We start from the raw sequence: 15,747 nt of genomic DNA on the forward strand, positions 1-15,747 counted from the left end.
CCTCTTCCCCGCCCTCGGTTTCTCCTCTTCGTCTGCTCATGGGCTGCCTCCTGGTTCTTGAAACTTGTCGCACAACAGCTGCTGACGTGAAACCACGAGCAAAAATACTCACTACAGGGGACCCGACCTTTATAAGGTAAACACAATAGCATTTGTAGAAGTCATGTGACCATGTGTCACATGATCAGGTGTCATGTGCTCAGATACCATGATCTGGCATCACATGATCAGCTATCATGTGCTCAGATGCCATATGGTCAGGGATCACATGGTCAGGTGGCATGTGGTCAGAATGTCACATGATCAATCCTCCAGCAATGCCTCCAACCAGAGTTGACAACTCAGAAACTGGACCTGGAAAGTCAAACTAACAACATTTGATATCTTTCCATCTGGAGGTTGGTTGTATTTGTGAATCGACAGTAAGTGCAGTCAAATTCCATGGGACCTTAGGCAGGATTTTATAGTTTGGTTTATTTCCCGTTGCCATGGGAATTGCAGTAGTGATTGCTTTAGTCTGTTCATCACCACGTGCTAAAACTGACTAGTTGACATTAGTAAGTTCCTGCTAGATTACCATGGGTCACAGAATAGACCCTTCAAAGTCTGAAAAGAGGCTCAGGGCACTTACAGAATATTCATTTCCACATGATAACAGGATTCGATTGCCCCGATTTTAACTCGGGTCCTGGGATGTGAGGTGAGAGGGAAATCCCCACAGACTCCTCAGTGTGAGGCCTGGGCCATTTTAACTCCCAGACCTTATTTCAATGGTTCAGCTCCGACTCCCGCCAGAAACCGGTGGGAGTGATCTTGACTTTGAGCGATTGTGTAAACCGGGTAGTAGTGAGTCAACGGCTCGTTAAGCATCTCTCCCGATTTTTATTTCAATTGAATTCAATGAGAGAAATTTAAAATGGGCATCCCCTCTGGACAGGAACCAGCATTGCTTGGTGTTTGTAATATCATATCATCGCCTGTCTCCAACTCTGCCTCAGCTCACCTGCTGCTGAAACATTCATCCACATCTTAATTCCCTCTGGACTCGACTATGCCAATGCTGTCCTGGCTGGCCTCCCACCTTACACCCTCTGTAAACTTCAGTTCATCCAAAACTCTGTGCCCGTATCCTAACTCGCACCAAGTCCCGTTCACCCATCACCCCTGTGTTCGCTGACTTGCATTGGCTCCAGGTCTGGCGATGCCGCACTTTTAAAATTCTCATCCTTGCTTTCAATCCCTCAATGGCCTCACCGCTAATTGAGGTGTTTAAAATGATAATGAGATTCGATCGGGTCGATGCAGAGAAACTATTTCCTCTGGTGGGGGGGAGTCCTGAACAAGGCAGCAGATCTTATAATTAGCTACACATATTAGGGGAGAAATCAGGAAGCACTTCTTCCACACCAAGGGAAGGAAGGAAGGGAGGAAGGAAGGATCCAGTGGTAATGCACTGAGGAAGTCAACAATCGTATTACATTGTGGCTCTCACTCCAACTGTTGCTCTGCACTTTTGTGTGAATGTGTTAGTTTTCCAGAACATTCCAGCAGTCACCTCTGGGTTAGAGGTGGGTACGATGCCTGTCCAGTGCCAGAAAATACAAGGTTTTTGTTTCTTACCCCTTTTCTCTGCGATTTCTTCCCCTTCCCTCCTCTCCTTAAAGGTGTTGACTCCCTAGTGGGTGCAGTGCCATGGGCACTGGTCGCTCTCCAGTGCCTCACCCAGGTGTCCATTATTGATGTGGAGAGCATCGACTGTAGCAGGGTATTTGACTATGTGGGACACCACACCAATGTCCAATCCTGTCTTCCTTCAACAGCCAACCATATGCATTTCCCCTACTTTCCAAACTTAGAGAACTAGTAAAAACTGACCAAAACTTTCAAAGAACCTGACACAGCCCCCAAGAAAGACGAAAACTCCAAAATGTTTTTTAACAACTAATTTGGTGCATTTTCAAGTATTTTGGATTCTATGAGCTCGGGCATTGTATTTTCTTTCGATATTTGGAAGAAAGAGGAAGGAGCCTTTGTTCAATTTTATTGCAAATTACTCTCTAGTTCCCTTTGGGAATTGATTACATTTTTACATTTTAAAACTTCTTTTTCTCATCAGCAGCAAAAATTCTATTACTAGGAGGAATAAAAAAGTTTCTGTAATGTATGTACCTTTAAGGGGGGAACTACTTTTTACAGCTCATGTATACTGCAGTACCGGCAGTGACCACACCTGTATATAACGCTGAGTAGTAATCTGTACAGATCAGTTGCAGTCTGAGCCACGTTGAGTAAACATCTATTGTACCGTTCTCCGCAGTCTGTGTCTCATTATACACGGACGTAACAGTTTCAATGAATTTTACTTTTTCTTCAAAAAATTGCTGAATAGATAAATGATGGATTGGAATCAATCCTCATTGGCAGAGGATCATTCCAGTCTGGGTTCCAGGAGACAAGTCTCATTGGCGTGTATGACTTCTGTTGGCAAAATCTGTGTCTGTAATGATAAAGTTTTAATTATTTTGAACATCTTTTATCCTCTTAGCTTTCCTCCCTCTACTGTGCCTTCCTTTAGCCGAGATGACGACAGTCTCCATGAAATGGTCTTCTTCTCAGCTTTCGCCCACGCTGCTTTGTGTTGACCAAGATGAAATATATGAATTGCTGTTCACCAAATGGTGGCAAGTGGCCATAAACATGACCGACTGCCAGAAAATATCTTGCAGGTTTTCTCCCATCATGTTCTGCACCACACTAACTGTCCGCATTCACACAGATCAACAACACAAATTAAATCTTCGCCAGTTTCATTTTATTGGTTAATTTAATATTCAATTCCTGACATTATAATTACAATTGAAATCTCTGTTTGGAAAATCAGTGTCTGCAGCCATTGTGTTTTATTCTATTGAACCCATTTTAACCTATTTTTATATCCTTTAGCCTTCCTCCCTCTACTGCGTTTCCCTTCACTGAGATGGTGACAGTCTCTGGAAAATGGACTTTCCCGGGTATTGTCCAAGCTGCTCTGTGTTGTCCAACGAGGGACTCAGAAGGTTTGATGAAGAGCTGGTGCAGTTGACAAGTTACAGGGCAGGGAGACTCCCAGTGACAGAGGCTGAGATCCGAATGAACGCTCTGGATGGGAGTCCAATCATCTGTCAGCAAAGCTTCAGAACAACAGAATCAAGCTGATGATCTATTTGAAGAACCTGCAGTGGTCGTTGGCCCTTTCTCAGCTGTCACAGATGGAAAGCCTTTCATCCAATGGGGGACTTTTTGTGAATAGGCTGCAAGTGAAAGATAGGTCAGCAGAGTGGTTTTATTACTCAATCTATGGGCTGGATTGGACATTTTTTACACTGTCACTACCATAAAAAGAGTATAAATCACATGCTCAGAATGTACTGAAGCTTATGGCACCTCCAGCTAAAATGCTTAGCATTCATTGCTGTTAAAAGACCCTAAACAGATGATGATCATAATAAAACACATTGGCCTAGAAATTCAGTGGGCTGCGCCACCAGTTAGCACCCAAAGAGGGCACTTAGTGGGTTTAGCACCACTGGCCACGCCTCCCGCGAAATCTAGGGGGACGCTAATGGCGGCGTTAGCCGGAAGCGCTCCGCCGCCACCAGTGACGTCATCTGTGTGTGCAGTGCCCCGCTACCGCCCCGATCGCCAAATTTGGTAGCACCCCCCCGCTGTAACGCTGGTCACAATTTGCTACCGGTTCAGGGGGGCCTACCTGTGGCGGTAGAGGCGCGGAGGTGCGGGGCGGCCATTTTTTTCGCTGGCAGCCTGCCAGCACCTCTCCGCACCGCCGTCCCCGGCCTCCTGAGCACCCCCCCCCCACCCCCACATTGTGCTGGCTGTCTCCCAAGAGCCCGGCACTTCTCCTCGGTGCCGGGCTCTTTTGCCTGCACTCGCAATTGCCGATTCTGCTGCAGCAGGCCCCTCCCCTTTAAGAAAGGGAGGAAGGCCTGCAGTACCACAGCACGCCGTGTCGCAGCGTGTGGTGCTGTGGCACGTTGCGCTGCGATTTTCAGTTGCAGCGCCCCAAGAGGGATGCGGGGCGCCTCGAGTAGCGCTGCGCTTCTGTCTGGGGTGCTGAAACTGAATTTCCGGCAGGCGTTCGTGACTCCTTCCGGGGCGGTACTTCCGGCGCCCTGGCGAGACTGGCGCCCCAAATGGGGCGCCACCGAATTTCTAGGCCATTGTTCATATATATTTGGAGATCAGTGTCCGTCTATCTACCCAGTTTACTAGATTATATAAGAACTTCCTGGGGGTGATTTTAAACCTACCCACTTGGCAGAAACTGGGCTAAGCCGCTCTGCCAAAGTGGGCGGGGTTCTCACTGACACACGCGGACCGGGATCTGGTGATGTCATCAGGCCTCGGCTGCGATGTCAACTCCGGCCTGAGCGGCGGAAGCCGCTGCAGCTTTTCCAACAGACCGAAGCAGCTCTGAACAGAACCAGGATGTCAACGGGTAAGTGTTTTACTTTCCTTTGTGCGGGAAAGCCCCGCCCGGCCCCAAAATGAAAGTTTAGGCCTCCCCTGCCCCGGACTTCCCACATCCCCACTTCCATCCCCCGGGATCCTCCCAGAACCTCCTTCAACGCACCTACCTGAACGCCGTACGGGCGGGAAGTGGACTGAAGGCACGATAATGAGGTTCAGGATTGAAATACCCTCGGGCCCGATATCTGCAGCAACGGGTGAGTTTCCCAATCCCCTCACCACTCACCCACCCAAAACCCATCTGGAGTTAAAACTGGGCCCATGTAATGTTTAATATTGTTTTAAAAAAGTTCTTATAATTCATAAACAACTATTGTGGCTCTGTCCCATTGACTCAAATAATTCTAATTCCCCAAAGCCCACCTTACTTTGTTTCTTTCCACACATAGCAAAATTTCTAAGGATACAGAAACAAATTGTATTTGGTTAATGCACCAGTGGTGTTAATATTCTTGAATGAAGCACAGGGATTTAGAATAATTACAATAAGATTATTGTTTGAAAATTATACACACGAATAAAATGTTCATTCGAAAGAAAGTACCAGCAGAATATAATAAGTGAAGCGAGTACCCGACCAAACCTACTCATAGATCAGAGAGTATTACCGCATCCTTCAAATGCTTACTTTTAGCTGGGAAAGTCAGCGTTGCCTAGACAGAAAGACGCAATTCACAAAGAGCCCTTAGATATTCTTCATTGTCACGATCAAACTCCAAGGCCTTTTCAAAGCACTCAATAGCTTTACACTTCTCCCCATCCAGCTGGTGCATGAACCCAAGAACACCAAAGGCCTCACTATCTCTTGGATTCCTGCGAAGTCGTCTTTCTGCTATCATCTCCAAGTTTTTGCGACACTTTTTCCGTTCTATTGAGTCATATTTGACTTTCAGTCCTTCCAGAAAATGGGTGATGGCCTTTGATTCAGATCTTTTGTGATTCAGTTCAAATAACCCAGCCAGTAAACAAATTGCCTGCTTATTATCAGGACGAATATCTTCTAATTTCAGTAGATTGCTGTAGATCTCCTCTGCTTTGGGGTATTCTTCATTTAATGAACAGATTCCTGCAAAATCCAGTTGTGGCCTAATCGATGTCAATGGGCGGGACGCAAATGCCTTTTCAAAATGGTCCTTGCATTTATTGATCAACTCAGCTTTCTGTTGAAAAGCAGGATTGCGAGGGTCTTTGCTGTCAGGATTGTTGTTCAGTTGAAATAGTCTGTTTCTGTAGCACACACCTATTTGGTGGTGTAAGAAGGTAGAGTTTGGGGTAGTTTCTAATGCTTTCTTCAACAGCCCCACAGCTTTTTCCACATCTCCTCCTCTTCTCAAAAATGTTGCTGCATACCGTGTTACATATGGAAGGTCAGGGGACTTCTGCAATGCTTGTTCAACTAATGTGAGAGCTTCCTCCTTTTGATTGAACTCCTGTAGTTTTAGAGCCAACAGCACCATGGCTACAGAGTCATCTGGATCAAGCTCCAGCACACGTCGCAACTGCTTCACTGATTGACTGGGTTCACGGCTCTCTGGTGTACCAGAAAACCCTTCCAGACGAAACAGAGCAGTCGCATAACCAACATTCCATTCAGTGTTATCAGGATCTTCCTCCAGAGACTTTTGAAAACATTCCGTTGCCTCTTCATAGTATTGACTAGCAGAACTCAACAGTGACCAACCCTTCTCCCCGTATACTTCAGGTATCAGTGCTGTATACCGAGAGCCATTAGTAAATTGTTTACAGATCATTTCCAGCTTGTCGAGGTAGGACTGGGCCTCTGTCACTTGTCCCATGTGATAATATACCCAGGCATAGTTTCCATAGGTGATGATGCTTCTTCTTTCAAATTCATGTTCATGATTCTCCCTCAGAATCTTTTCAGCTTCCTTTAAGTTTTGAATTGCCTCTTCACAGTTGCCTTGCAGACAGTTTACAAAAGCGAGATGGTTGTAAGACATGGCTTGATATTTCACACCTGCCTCTATTGAATCTTGCAATCTTTGCTTCATATTGTCCAAGTCAATGTTTTCTTTCTGTGGGCCCCACGTGAAGTGACATTGAAGCTGATCGAGCTTCACTTTCAACAAATCCTTCTGTGCGTTGCTGCAAGAGAACAAAGTTCATCAAAATTCATCTCAGACTAGCTGAGACTTGCCCTCCCCTCCGGATTCTTTAACTAAGGCCTTCTCCTGACTCCTGGACCCATTGACCATGAAAACTCTGTTCACACAATGATGACCTCTGCAAAAACCACTGCAAAAGCAAAGGGTGTGGCTGCTAAATCTTTGCTGTACTTTATTAGATCCCAGAGAGACCCTGGTTCCAAATGGTTCGAGGTTGACCCGTATTGGGGACAGTGATTTAACTTTATTCAGCACAAGCTAAACTTAATATATTACAGTATTCGAGCTGCAGTTTAAAGAAAATAATTGAGACTTATATTACCCCGTTATAGAGTCATAGAGTCATAGAGTAATACAGCACGGATAGAGGCCCTTCGGCCCATCGTGTCTGCACCGGCCATCAAGCCCTGTCTAATCTAATCCCATATTCCAGCATTTGGTCCGTAGCCTTGTATGCTATGGCATTTCAAGTGCTCATCCAAATGCTTCTTAAATGTTGTGAGGGTTCCTGCCTCCACAACCCTTTCAGGCAGTGAGTTCCAGACTCCAACCACCCTCTGGGTGAAAAAGTTCTTTCTCAAATCCCCTCTAAACCTCCCGCCCTTTACCTTGAATCTATGCCCCCTAGTTATTGACCCCTCTACTAAGGGAAAAAGCTCCTCAGCATCCATCCTATCTATGCCCCTCATAATTTTGTACACCTCAATCATGTCCCCCCTCAGCCTCCTTTGCTCCAAGGAAAACAAACCCAATCTGCCCAGTCTCTCTTCATAGCTGAAGCGCTCCAGCCCTAGTAACAGCCTGGTGAACCTCCTCTGCACCCTCTCTAACGCGATCACATCCTTCCTGTAGTGTGGCGACCAGAACTGCACACAGTATTCCAGCTGTGGCCTAACCAGTGTTTTATACAGCTCCATCATAACCTCCTTGCTCTTATATTCAATGCCTCGGCTAATGAAGGCAAGTATCCCATATACCTTTTTTACCACCTTATCCACCTGTTCCGCCACCTTCAGGGATCTGTGTACTTGCACACCCAGATCCCTCTGACCCTCCGTCTTGCCTAGGGTCTTTCCATTCATTGTGTATTCCCTTGCCTTGTTAGTCCCCCCAAAGTGCATCACCTCGCACTTTTCCGGGTTAAATTCCATTTGCCACTGTTCCGCCCATCTGACCAACCCATCTATATCGTCCTGCAGACTGAGACTACCCTCCTCGCTATTCACCACCCTACCAATTTTTGTATCATCCGCGAACTTACTGATCATACCTTTTACATTCATATCCAAGTCATTAATGTAGACCACAAACAGCAAGGGACCCAGCACCGATCCCTGTGGTACCCCACTGGCCACAGGCTTCCAGTCACAAAAACAACCTTCGACCATCACCCTCTGCCTTCTGCCACTAAACCAGTTTTGTATCCAATGTGCCAAGGCACCCTGGATTCCATGGGCTCTTACCTTCTTGACCAGTCTCCTGCGCGGGACTTTATCGAAGGCCTTACTGAAATCCATGTATACCACATCCACTGCGTTACCCTCATCCACACACCTAGTCACCCCCTCAAAAAATTCAATCAAATTAGTCAGACATGATCTTCCCTTGACAAAGCCATGTTGACTATCCCTGATTAATCCTTGCCTCTCCAAGTGGAGACAAATTTTGTCCCTCAGAATTTTTTCCAATAATTTTCCTACCACTGATGTTAGGCTCACTGGCCTGTAGTTCCCCGGTTTTTCCCTACTACCCTTCTTGAATAATGGTACTACATTAGCGGTTCTCCAGTCCTCTGGCACATCCCCTGTGGCCAGAGAGGTCCTGAATATATGTGTTAGAGCCCCCGCAATCTCTTCCTTTGCCTCACACAGCAGCCTGGGATACATTTCATCCGGGCCTGGGGATTTATCCATTTTTTGGCCAGCTAAAACCGCCAATACCTCCTCCCTCTCGATGTTAATATGTTCGAGCATATCGCAGTCCCCCCGCCCTATTTCTATGTCTACATCGTCCTTCTCCATAGTGAAGACAGATGCAAAAAATTCATTTAGAACCCCTCCTACATCTTCCGGCTCCACACACAGATTGCCACTTTTGTCCCTAATGGGCCCTATTTTTTCCCTGGTTATCCTCTTACCCTTAATATACTTATAAAACATCTTAGGATTTTCCTTTATTTTGCTCACCAGTGTTATTACATGGCCCCTCCTTGATCTCCTAATTTCTTTTTTAAGTATCCCCCTGCACTTTTTGTACTCCTCTAGGGCTTCCTCCGTCTTTAGCCTTTTGTATCTACCAAAAGCCCTCCTTTTTTTCCTAATCCATTCTCGTATATCCCCTGACATCCAAGGTTCCCTGTGGTTTTTGGAACCACTCTTGACCTTTACGGGAACATGTTGCCATTGTATGATCTCAATCTCCCTTCTGAAAGCCTCCCATTGCTCCGATGCGGATTTTCCTACAAGTAGCTGATCCCAGTCCATTTTGGCCAGATCCTGCCTTATCCTATTAAAATCGGCCTTCCCCCAATTTAGAACCTTTATTTCCGGCCCATCCCTGTCCTTTTCCATGACCACCTTAAATCTTACCATATTATGGTCACTATCACCAAAGTGCTCACCTACTAGCACTTTTTCCACTTGGCCGGCCACATTCCCTAGAATTAGGTCCAGTACCGCCCCCTCTCTTGTAGGACTTTCTACATGCTGGCTCAAAAAGCTCTCCTGGATGCACTTTAAGAATTCTACACCCTCTGAGCCTTTCACACTTTGACTATCCCAGTTAATATTGGGGAAGTTGAAATCCCCCATTATTATTACCCTATTATTTGCACATTTCTCTGAGATTTGCCTACATATCTGTTCCTCTATCTCCCCCTGACTGTTTGGAGGCCTATAGTACACTCCCAGCAAAGTGCTTGCCCCCTTTTTGTTTTTAAGCTCCACCCATATGGCCTCATTAGAGGAACCTGCTAATATATCATCCTTCCTTACTGCAGTAATTGACTCCTTAATTAATATTGCGACGCCCCCTCCTCTTATACCTCCCCCTCTGTCTCGCCTGAAGATTCTGTACCCCGGAATATTGAGCTGCCAGTCTTGCCCCTCCCTCAACCATGTCTCCGTGATAGCAACAATATCATACTCCCATGTGTTTATCAACACCTTCAGTTCATCCACCTTATTTGCAAGACTCCTTGCATTAAAATAGATGCCATCCAGCCTTGCCCTTATATATTTGCCCTGTCTACCAAGCTGACTTGTTTTTTTCTCTATAATTGGCAGCACATCACCCCCTATTTCAGCTCCCCTCTGTATCCCATCCCCCTGCCAAGTTAGTTTAAACCCCCCCCAACAGTGCTAGCAAACCTCCCCGCAAGGATATTTGTCCCGCTCTGGTTCAGGTGCAACCCGTCCGACTTGTACAAGTCCCACCTTTCCCAGAAGCAGGCCCAGTGATCCAGGAAAGTAAAACCCTCCCCCCTACACCAACTCTTTAGCCACGCATTCATCTGCTCTATCCTCCCATTCCTATACTTACTAGCACGTGGCACTGGGAGTAACCCAGAGATTACAACCTTCGAGGTCCTGCTCTTTAATCTGTTACCTAGCTCCCTAAATTCTTGATGCAGGACCTCATCCCCCTTCCTTCCTATGTCGTTGGTCCCAATGTGGACCACGACCTCTGCCTGCTCACCCTCCCCCTTAAGAATGCCCTGTAGCCGCTCAGTGACATCCCAGACCCTGGCCCCAGGGAGGCAACAAACCATCCTGGAGTCACGTTTGCGGCCACAGAAACGCCTATCTGTTCCCCTTACGATAGAATCCCCTACCACTATTGCTCTCCCACTCTTTTTCCTCCCTTTCTGAGCAGCAGAAGCGTCCCTGGTGCCAGGAAGCTGGCTGCTGCTGCCTTCCCCTGGTGAGTCATCCCCCTCAACAGTATCCAACTTGGTATACTTGTTTGAAAGGGGGATGTCCGCAGGGGTTCCCTGCACTTCCTGCCTGCCTCTGTTGCTCCATCTGATGGTCACCCCCTGTGCAGCCCTACCCGGAGACGTGATCAACTCGCTAAACGTGCTATCCACGACCCTCTCAGCATCGCGCATGCTCCAAAATTCATCCACCCGCAGCTCGAGCGCCACAATGCGGTCTACAAGTAGCTGCAGCTGGATGCATTTCCCGCACACATGGTCGTCAGGGACACTGGCAGCATCCCTGATTTCCCACATGGAGCAAGAGGAGCAGAACACGGGTCTGAACTCTCCTGCCATGACTTACTCCTTTAATTAATTAAAAAATTTATTCAATACCCCAGTTACAGGTATACTCTAGGGCGCTTTATTTACCAACTGTCCCCACTACACCAGAGACCCTAGAAATTTAACACCACAGAAGTCAAGCTTGTATTGAAAAGAGAGAAATACTCACCAACCAATCACTTACCTGCTCCCTGGTGACGTCACACTCTGATTACTTTTTACCTGTCTCCTCTGCTGTTGATTTGGTGTGCCTCGCAACTGCCGCTGGTTTTTAAGCCGGGCTCCTCCTCGCTGCTCCCTGCTGCTCCGAGTGGTCGGGCCTCGCAACTGCCGCCGGTTTTTAAGCCGGGCTCCTCCTCGCTGCTCCCTGCTGCTCCGAGTGGTCGGGCCTCGCAACTGCCGCCGGTTTTTAAGCCGGGCTGCTCCTCGCTGCTCCCTGCTGCTCCGGGCAGGTAGAGGCCGCACCATGAGTAAGCTGCACCCTGTGTCTCTTGTCTCTCATCTCTCTTCATCTCCTGGGTGTCTCCTTGATTCTTCCTGAAATCTTCTACTCGTTCTGAAATCTTCTACCCATTGTGGCTGTTAAGATTCCCTTACTATACCCTTACTCTGTTTCAAAACCTATGAAGTCCTCCTGAACCAATCACTGGCTTACAGCCAAAACCCAATCTCCAATCATAAAGATGCCACGTCCGCAGCACTTTTATCTACGCAGGTTCTGCTCTTACGACACCCTTACATCATCTGTTTTTGACCATCAAGACTTATATCTGTGGTGGTTATGGTAATACAAAAGCAAATGTCTCCATAGTGTAGAGATATGGCATCTTTCCTGTGAAAGGTCTATGTTTTTAATTAACTGCAGACATCACAACTTTTCCACACAGTGGCAGCTACACCTGACCTTGTTTCCCAGACTAGTTGTACTCTGTCATATCCATACTGTAGGCGAATATCCAACTTTCACCCACAGCTTCCTATTTGACCAGAGCAATCCTTTTTCTCACCCCAGACTGTCTGGTTACAGCTCACTCACAGATTTTTAATTATAAGTAAAAGGGTTACAGGTCATATATAATTCAGGTTATCATTGCATACAATTGATGATTACAAAATTCTACATTTAATTCTTACACATGATTATGAATGCATTACTGATGATTAAAAATACTGATGATTATAAGATATTAAAACAAGTATTCTAAAAAAATCCATTAATCCGGGATAATCTTACAATGTACCAGCTCCTGGCCATTTAATCTTCTCAGCCAATGCACAGCAACACCTCAACCACCCCCAGCCCCAATGATATGAACAGGATCATTGATTGAAGTACTCAGTCTGACTTTTGGTTCACCCATTACACCTCCACCTCATTCTTGTGTTCCATTCTGAAATGGGAGTCCCCTCACTAAAAAGGCCAGTGCTAATTTTAAACGCTCTCCCTCTCATATTGGCAGTCCAAGTAACTCTCTGCTGAACAGGATCACCAACCTGGTCCTCCACAGGGACCCTGCTGACTGTGAGCCAGATCATTCCCCACTCCAATGTGCAGAAGGAGAACCTATCCTTAGAGCAGAAAAGAAGGCCCATCACAAAGGTATCCTCAGGATTCTGAAAGACCATGTTTCATGAACTGACTCTTATCCTGCTGAAAACCTTCCACCGTGCCAACCTCCAGGTGAGGTGTTAAACCAAGGCAGCATCTGCCTGTTCCAGTGGTTCAGGTGGATGTTAAAGATTCTATCGCACTATTTGAAGAAAGGCAGGGAGTTGTACTTCCCAACATTCTTCCCTCAAGCAACACCACCAAAAACAGATTGGGTGGTCTTTCATCTCGTTGCTATTTTTGGGAACTTGCTGTGTGCTGAGCTTCTGAGCATATATCCTCTCCATCGCAAACACCGTCTACATCCACCTCTGTAACACCGCCTGATTCACCGCTGCCTCAGCCCAGCTGCTGCTGAAACCTTATCCATGCTTTTTTCACCACCAGTCTTGACTACTCCAATCCTTTCCTGGCCAGCTTCCCATCCTCTACCCTTCATAAACTTCATTTCATCTAAAAATCTGCTAGCTGCACCAAGTCCTGCTCACCCATCCTTGTGTTCGCTGACCTACATTGGGGCCCGGTCCACCAATATCACAAATTTAAAATTCTCATCCTGGTGTTCAATTCTCTTCACGGCCTCACCCCTCCCTATCTCCATAACCTCCTTCAGCCGTAAAACCCACCGAGAATTCTGCATTCCTCTAACTCTGGCGTTGTGTTCATCTTCCACTTCACGTTGATACACTTCATCTCCCAGCTATCCCAGCTCATTTTTGCACTCTACTCGACCTGCCTCTTGTTCATGTTGGCACTCGTCTCCCTTCCCCCTCAATCCAAGCTGTTATTCTTACCCCTGCCCCAGTTCATGGTGGCTTTCCTCACTTTGCTGCTCAGTTCAAACTGGTACACCTGTCCTTTTCCCCCAGTCATGTGAGCACTGTTCTCCCCCGCACCCCCCATTCTCAATTTAAGTAAGCACTTTTCCTTCCCTTATCACTTTAAGCTGGCACTCTCCTCCTGCATTTCATGCTAGGTTCATCCCCCATTCCAGTTCACGCTGTACTCTCCCTTTGCTTTATAGTTCAGATTGCTTTAGTTTGGATATATGAAAGTGCTGAAAATCACTGTTTTACATTAGTAGATTCCTTCTAGATTCCCATGGAACACAAAGTAAAACTTTCTTTCTTCAAACTCTGCAGATAGCCTGAGGGCTCTTACAGAATACGCCTTTCCACAACAGTATAAAATTCAAGTTTAACTTTGTACTTTCAACAAAGCCGGAGTGGATACTAACTATTACCTGATATAATTTTATAAACAGATCTGCCTTTTGCCTCATGTTTTCTGAATATCACCAGTCTTGGTGCAGCAGTATACCCTTCTCTGAATGTCTCATTGTGAACAAATAATCTCAGGCCTATGCATTTCAACTGTGTACTACTTTATTTGTGAAAACAAGCACGTTGATCAATAGTCTACATGTAAATTTAAATACAGGAGGAATTCCAATGATCTTTACCTCATAATGCTGATCGGATGGAAAATGTGTTGAATTCCTTTTTCAGCTTCAACTGTACTTCCAATGGTGAGTTGATCAAGAAGAGTGTTTGGTGTGTTGTTTTTCCTGCTCATTTATACTGTCCAGTTATTTAGTGCTATAAATCATTGTCTGAATGTAAATAGAAACTAAACCTAGGAAATGAAACGGAGAACCAAAGTTTTTTCAAAGAAATAGTGCTGCCAGCACAGTAACATTGTGTGCTGTCACAGAACTCCACAGAGCCTATTATAAACAGAGGCCAGTTTAGCAACGGAAAAAGACCACTTGGCCCAAAGGGTCCAGTGCATTAGGTTGATCTCAACTCTGCCTGTTCACCATCTCCCTCAGTCACCTCCAGTTGTCTGTTGAACCCTCTTATATTATTTGCTTCAATGGCATTTCCCGGATAACTTGCTCCATATTTCTCTTACCCTTGTAAGGCTGCATCCAGTTACTTTGCTGGATGAATGGCTGAAGCATTGGCAGCGTTGAGGATGTCAGTCAATGTTCCCTCTAATTTTTATTTTAGGTGTGCGGCCTCTTTAATGCGCGTTTCTTTCCATTTAAAAGCCGGTGAGATGCCTGCATGTGACCTCCAGACCGCTGCACGACCATACAGTTTAATGGGAACATTGGTGTCAGTGCCTGGAAGGGCTCCAAGCTTCTTGGATATATCCTTGGTGAAGTCGTAGCCGGAACAGGAAGATAGTTGGAAACTGAGGGCTGGAAGCCCCATAGAGGGTGATGTAGGCTGTCTGGGGCCAGATGGCAGAGACAGTGGGGGATTACCATGTACCCATTCTGTAGTGTATGTACCTTTAAGACAGAACTACTTTTACAGCTCCTGTATACTGTAGTACCGGCAGTGACCACACCTGTATATAAGCCTTGTGCATGCCTCTGTACCCCCAGTCTTGAGAATACCCTCCTCCAGTAAATACCTGTTTATTGTTAAGTTACAGCATCCGTGTGGTTATTGAAAAACATCATACTCTCAGAATCACGGATCTAACAGTGGCGAGGAGTGTCGATTCGAATCTACCTGCAACTCTGCATTTCCCTTCGAGGATTCGCTCCGGGAGGGCGGTGGAAGAAAGTCGAGGCCAGAAACACGGGCGTCGACCACGAGCAACCGCCCAGTCGTCCGGCAGAGAGTGAACGTCGCAGGGGAGGCTGTGGAGAGCCGGGCTTGGTTCCCCAGCCACGACGATCAGCAAGAGACTGACGACAGGTCCAGCGCAGACCCTTCCCGGACAGCGGCGGCTGGAGACGACCGACGGCGGAGAGAAAGCCGAGCAGCGTCGACGGGGTAAGATAGAGGGTGAAGCACACAGGGTGCTGCCGGGGGTTGAAAACCGAGCGGCGTCGAGAAAAAAAAAAAAATAAACAAACCGGAGAGAGGGTAAAGCAACAGCCGGGTTCAGGACCGAGCGGCGTCGAGAGAACAAAAAAAAAAAGAACGCGCAGAGCACAGCCAGGGCTCAAGGGCTGAACAGTGTCCGCGGAGAGAAGAAGGGAGAGTGCGGGAGACACCATTGAGCCGTGGAGAAGAAGGAAGAGCGCGGGAGACGCCATTTTTAGAAGCCGCAGCGGAGAAGACGGGCGAGTGCGGGAAGGAAGGAAAGCGCGGGAGATGCCATTTTGTGCCAGCGGAGAAGAAGGGGAAGCGCAGGAGCCGCCATTTTTGATAGTTAAATCACACCCAGGGATGCCGAAGAGTGGCAGTATCTCTATGTTCGAC

General features: G+C 46.7%; 1 protein-coding gene across 1 annotated transcript; it reads right to left on the reverse strand.

The window, feature by feature from the left end:
• Nucleotides 1-2,790: 2,790 nt before the first annotated feature.
• LOC147081791 (interferon-induced protein with tetratricopeptide repeats 5-like) lies at nucleotides 2,791-14,284 on the reverse strand. Its single transcript, XM_085980673.1, has 2 exons — nucleotides 13,986-14,284; nucleotides 2,791-6,633 (listed from the first exon to the last, which is right to left on the reverse strand). The coding sequence occupies exons 1-2, from the start codon at nucleotides 14,096-14,098 to the stop codon at nucleotides 5,181-5,183; spliced, it is 1,566 nt and encodes a 521-aa protein (XP_085836799.1). The 5' UTR covers nucleotides 14,099-14,284; the 3' UTR covers nucleotides 2,791-5,180.
• Between the last annotated feature and the right edge of the window lie 1,463 nt (nucleotides 14,285-15,747).

This window comes from Somniosus microcephalus, unplaced genomic scaffold (assembly GCF_052327205.1).
Source record: "Somniosus microcephalus isolate GS21.2 unplaced genomic scaffold, FLI_Smic_1.0 scaffold373, whole genome shotgun sequence".
NCBI classification, from domain to species: Eukaryota; Metazoa; Chordata; class Chondrichthyes; order Squaliformes; family Somniosidae; genus Somniosus; species Somniosus microcephalus.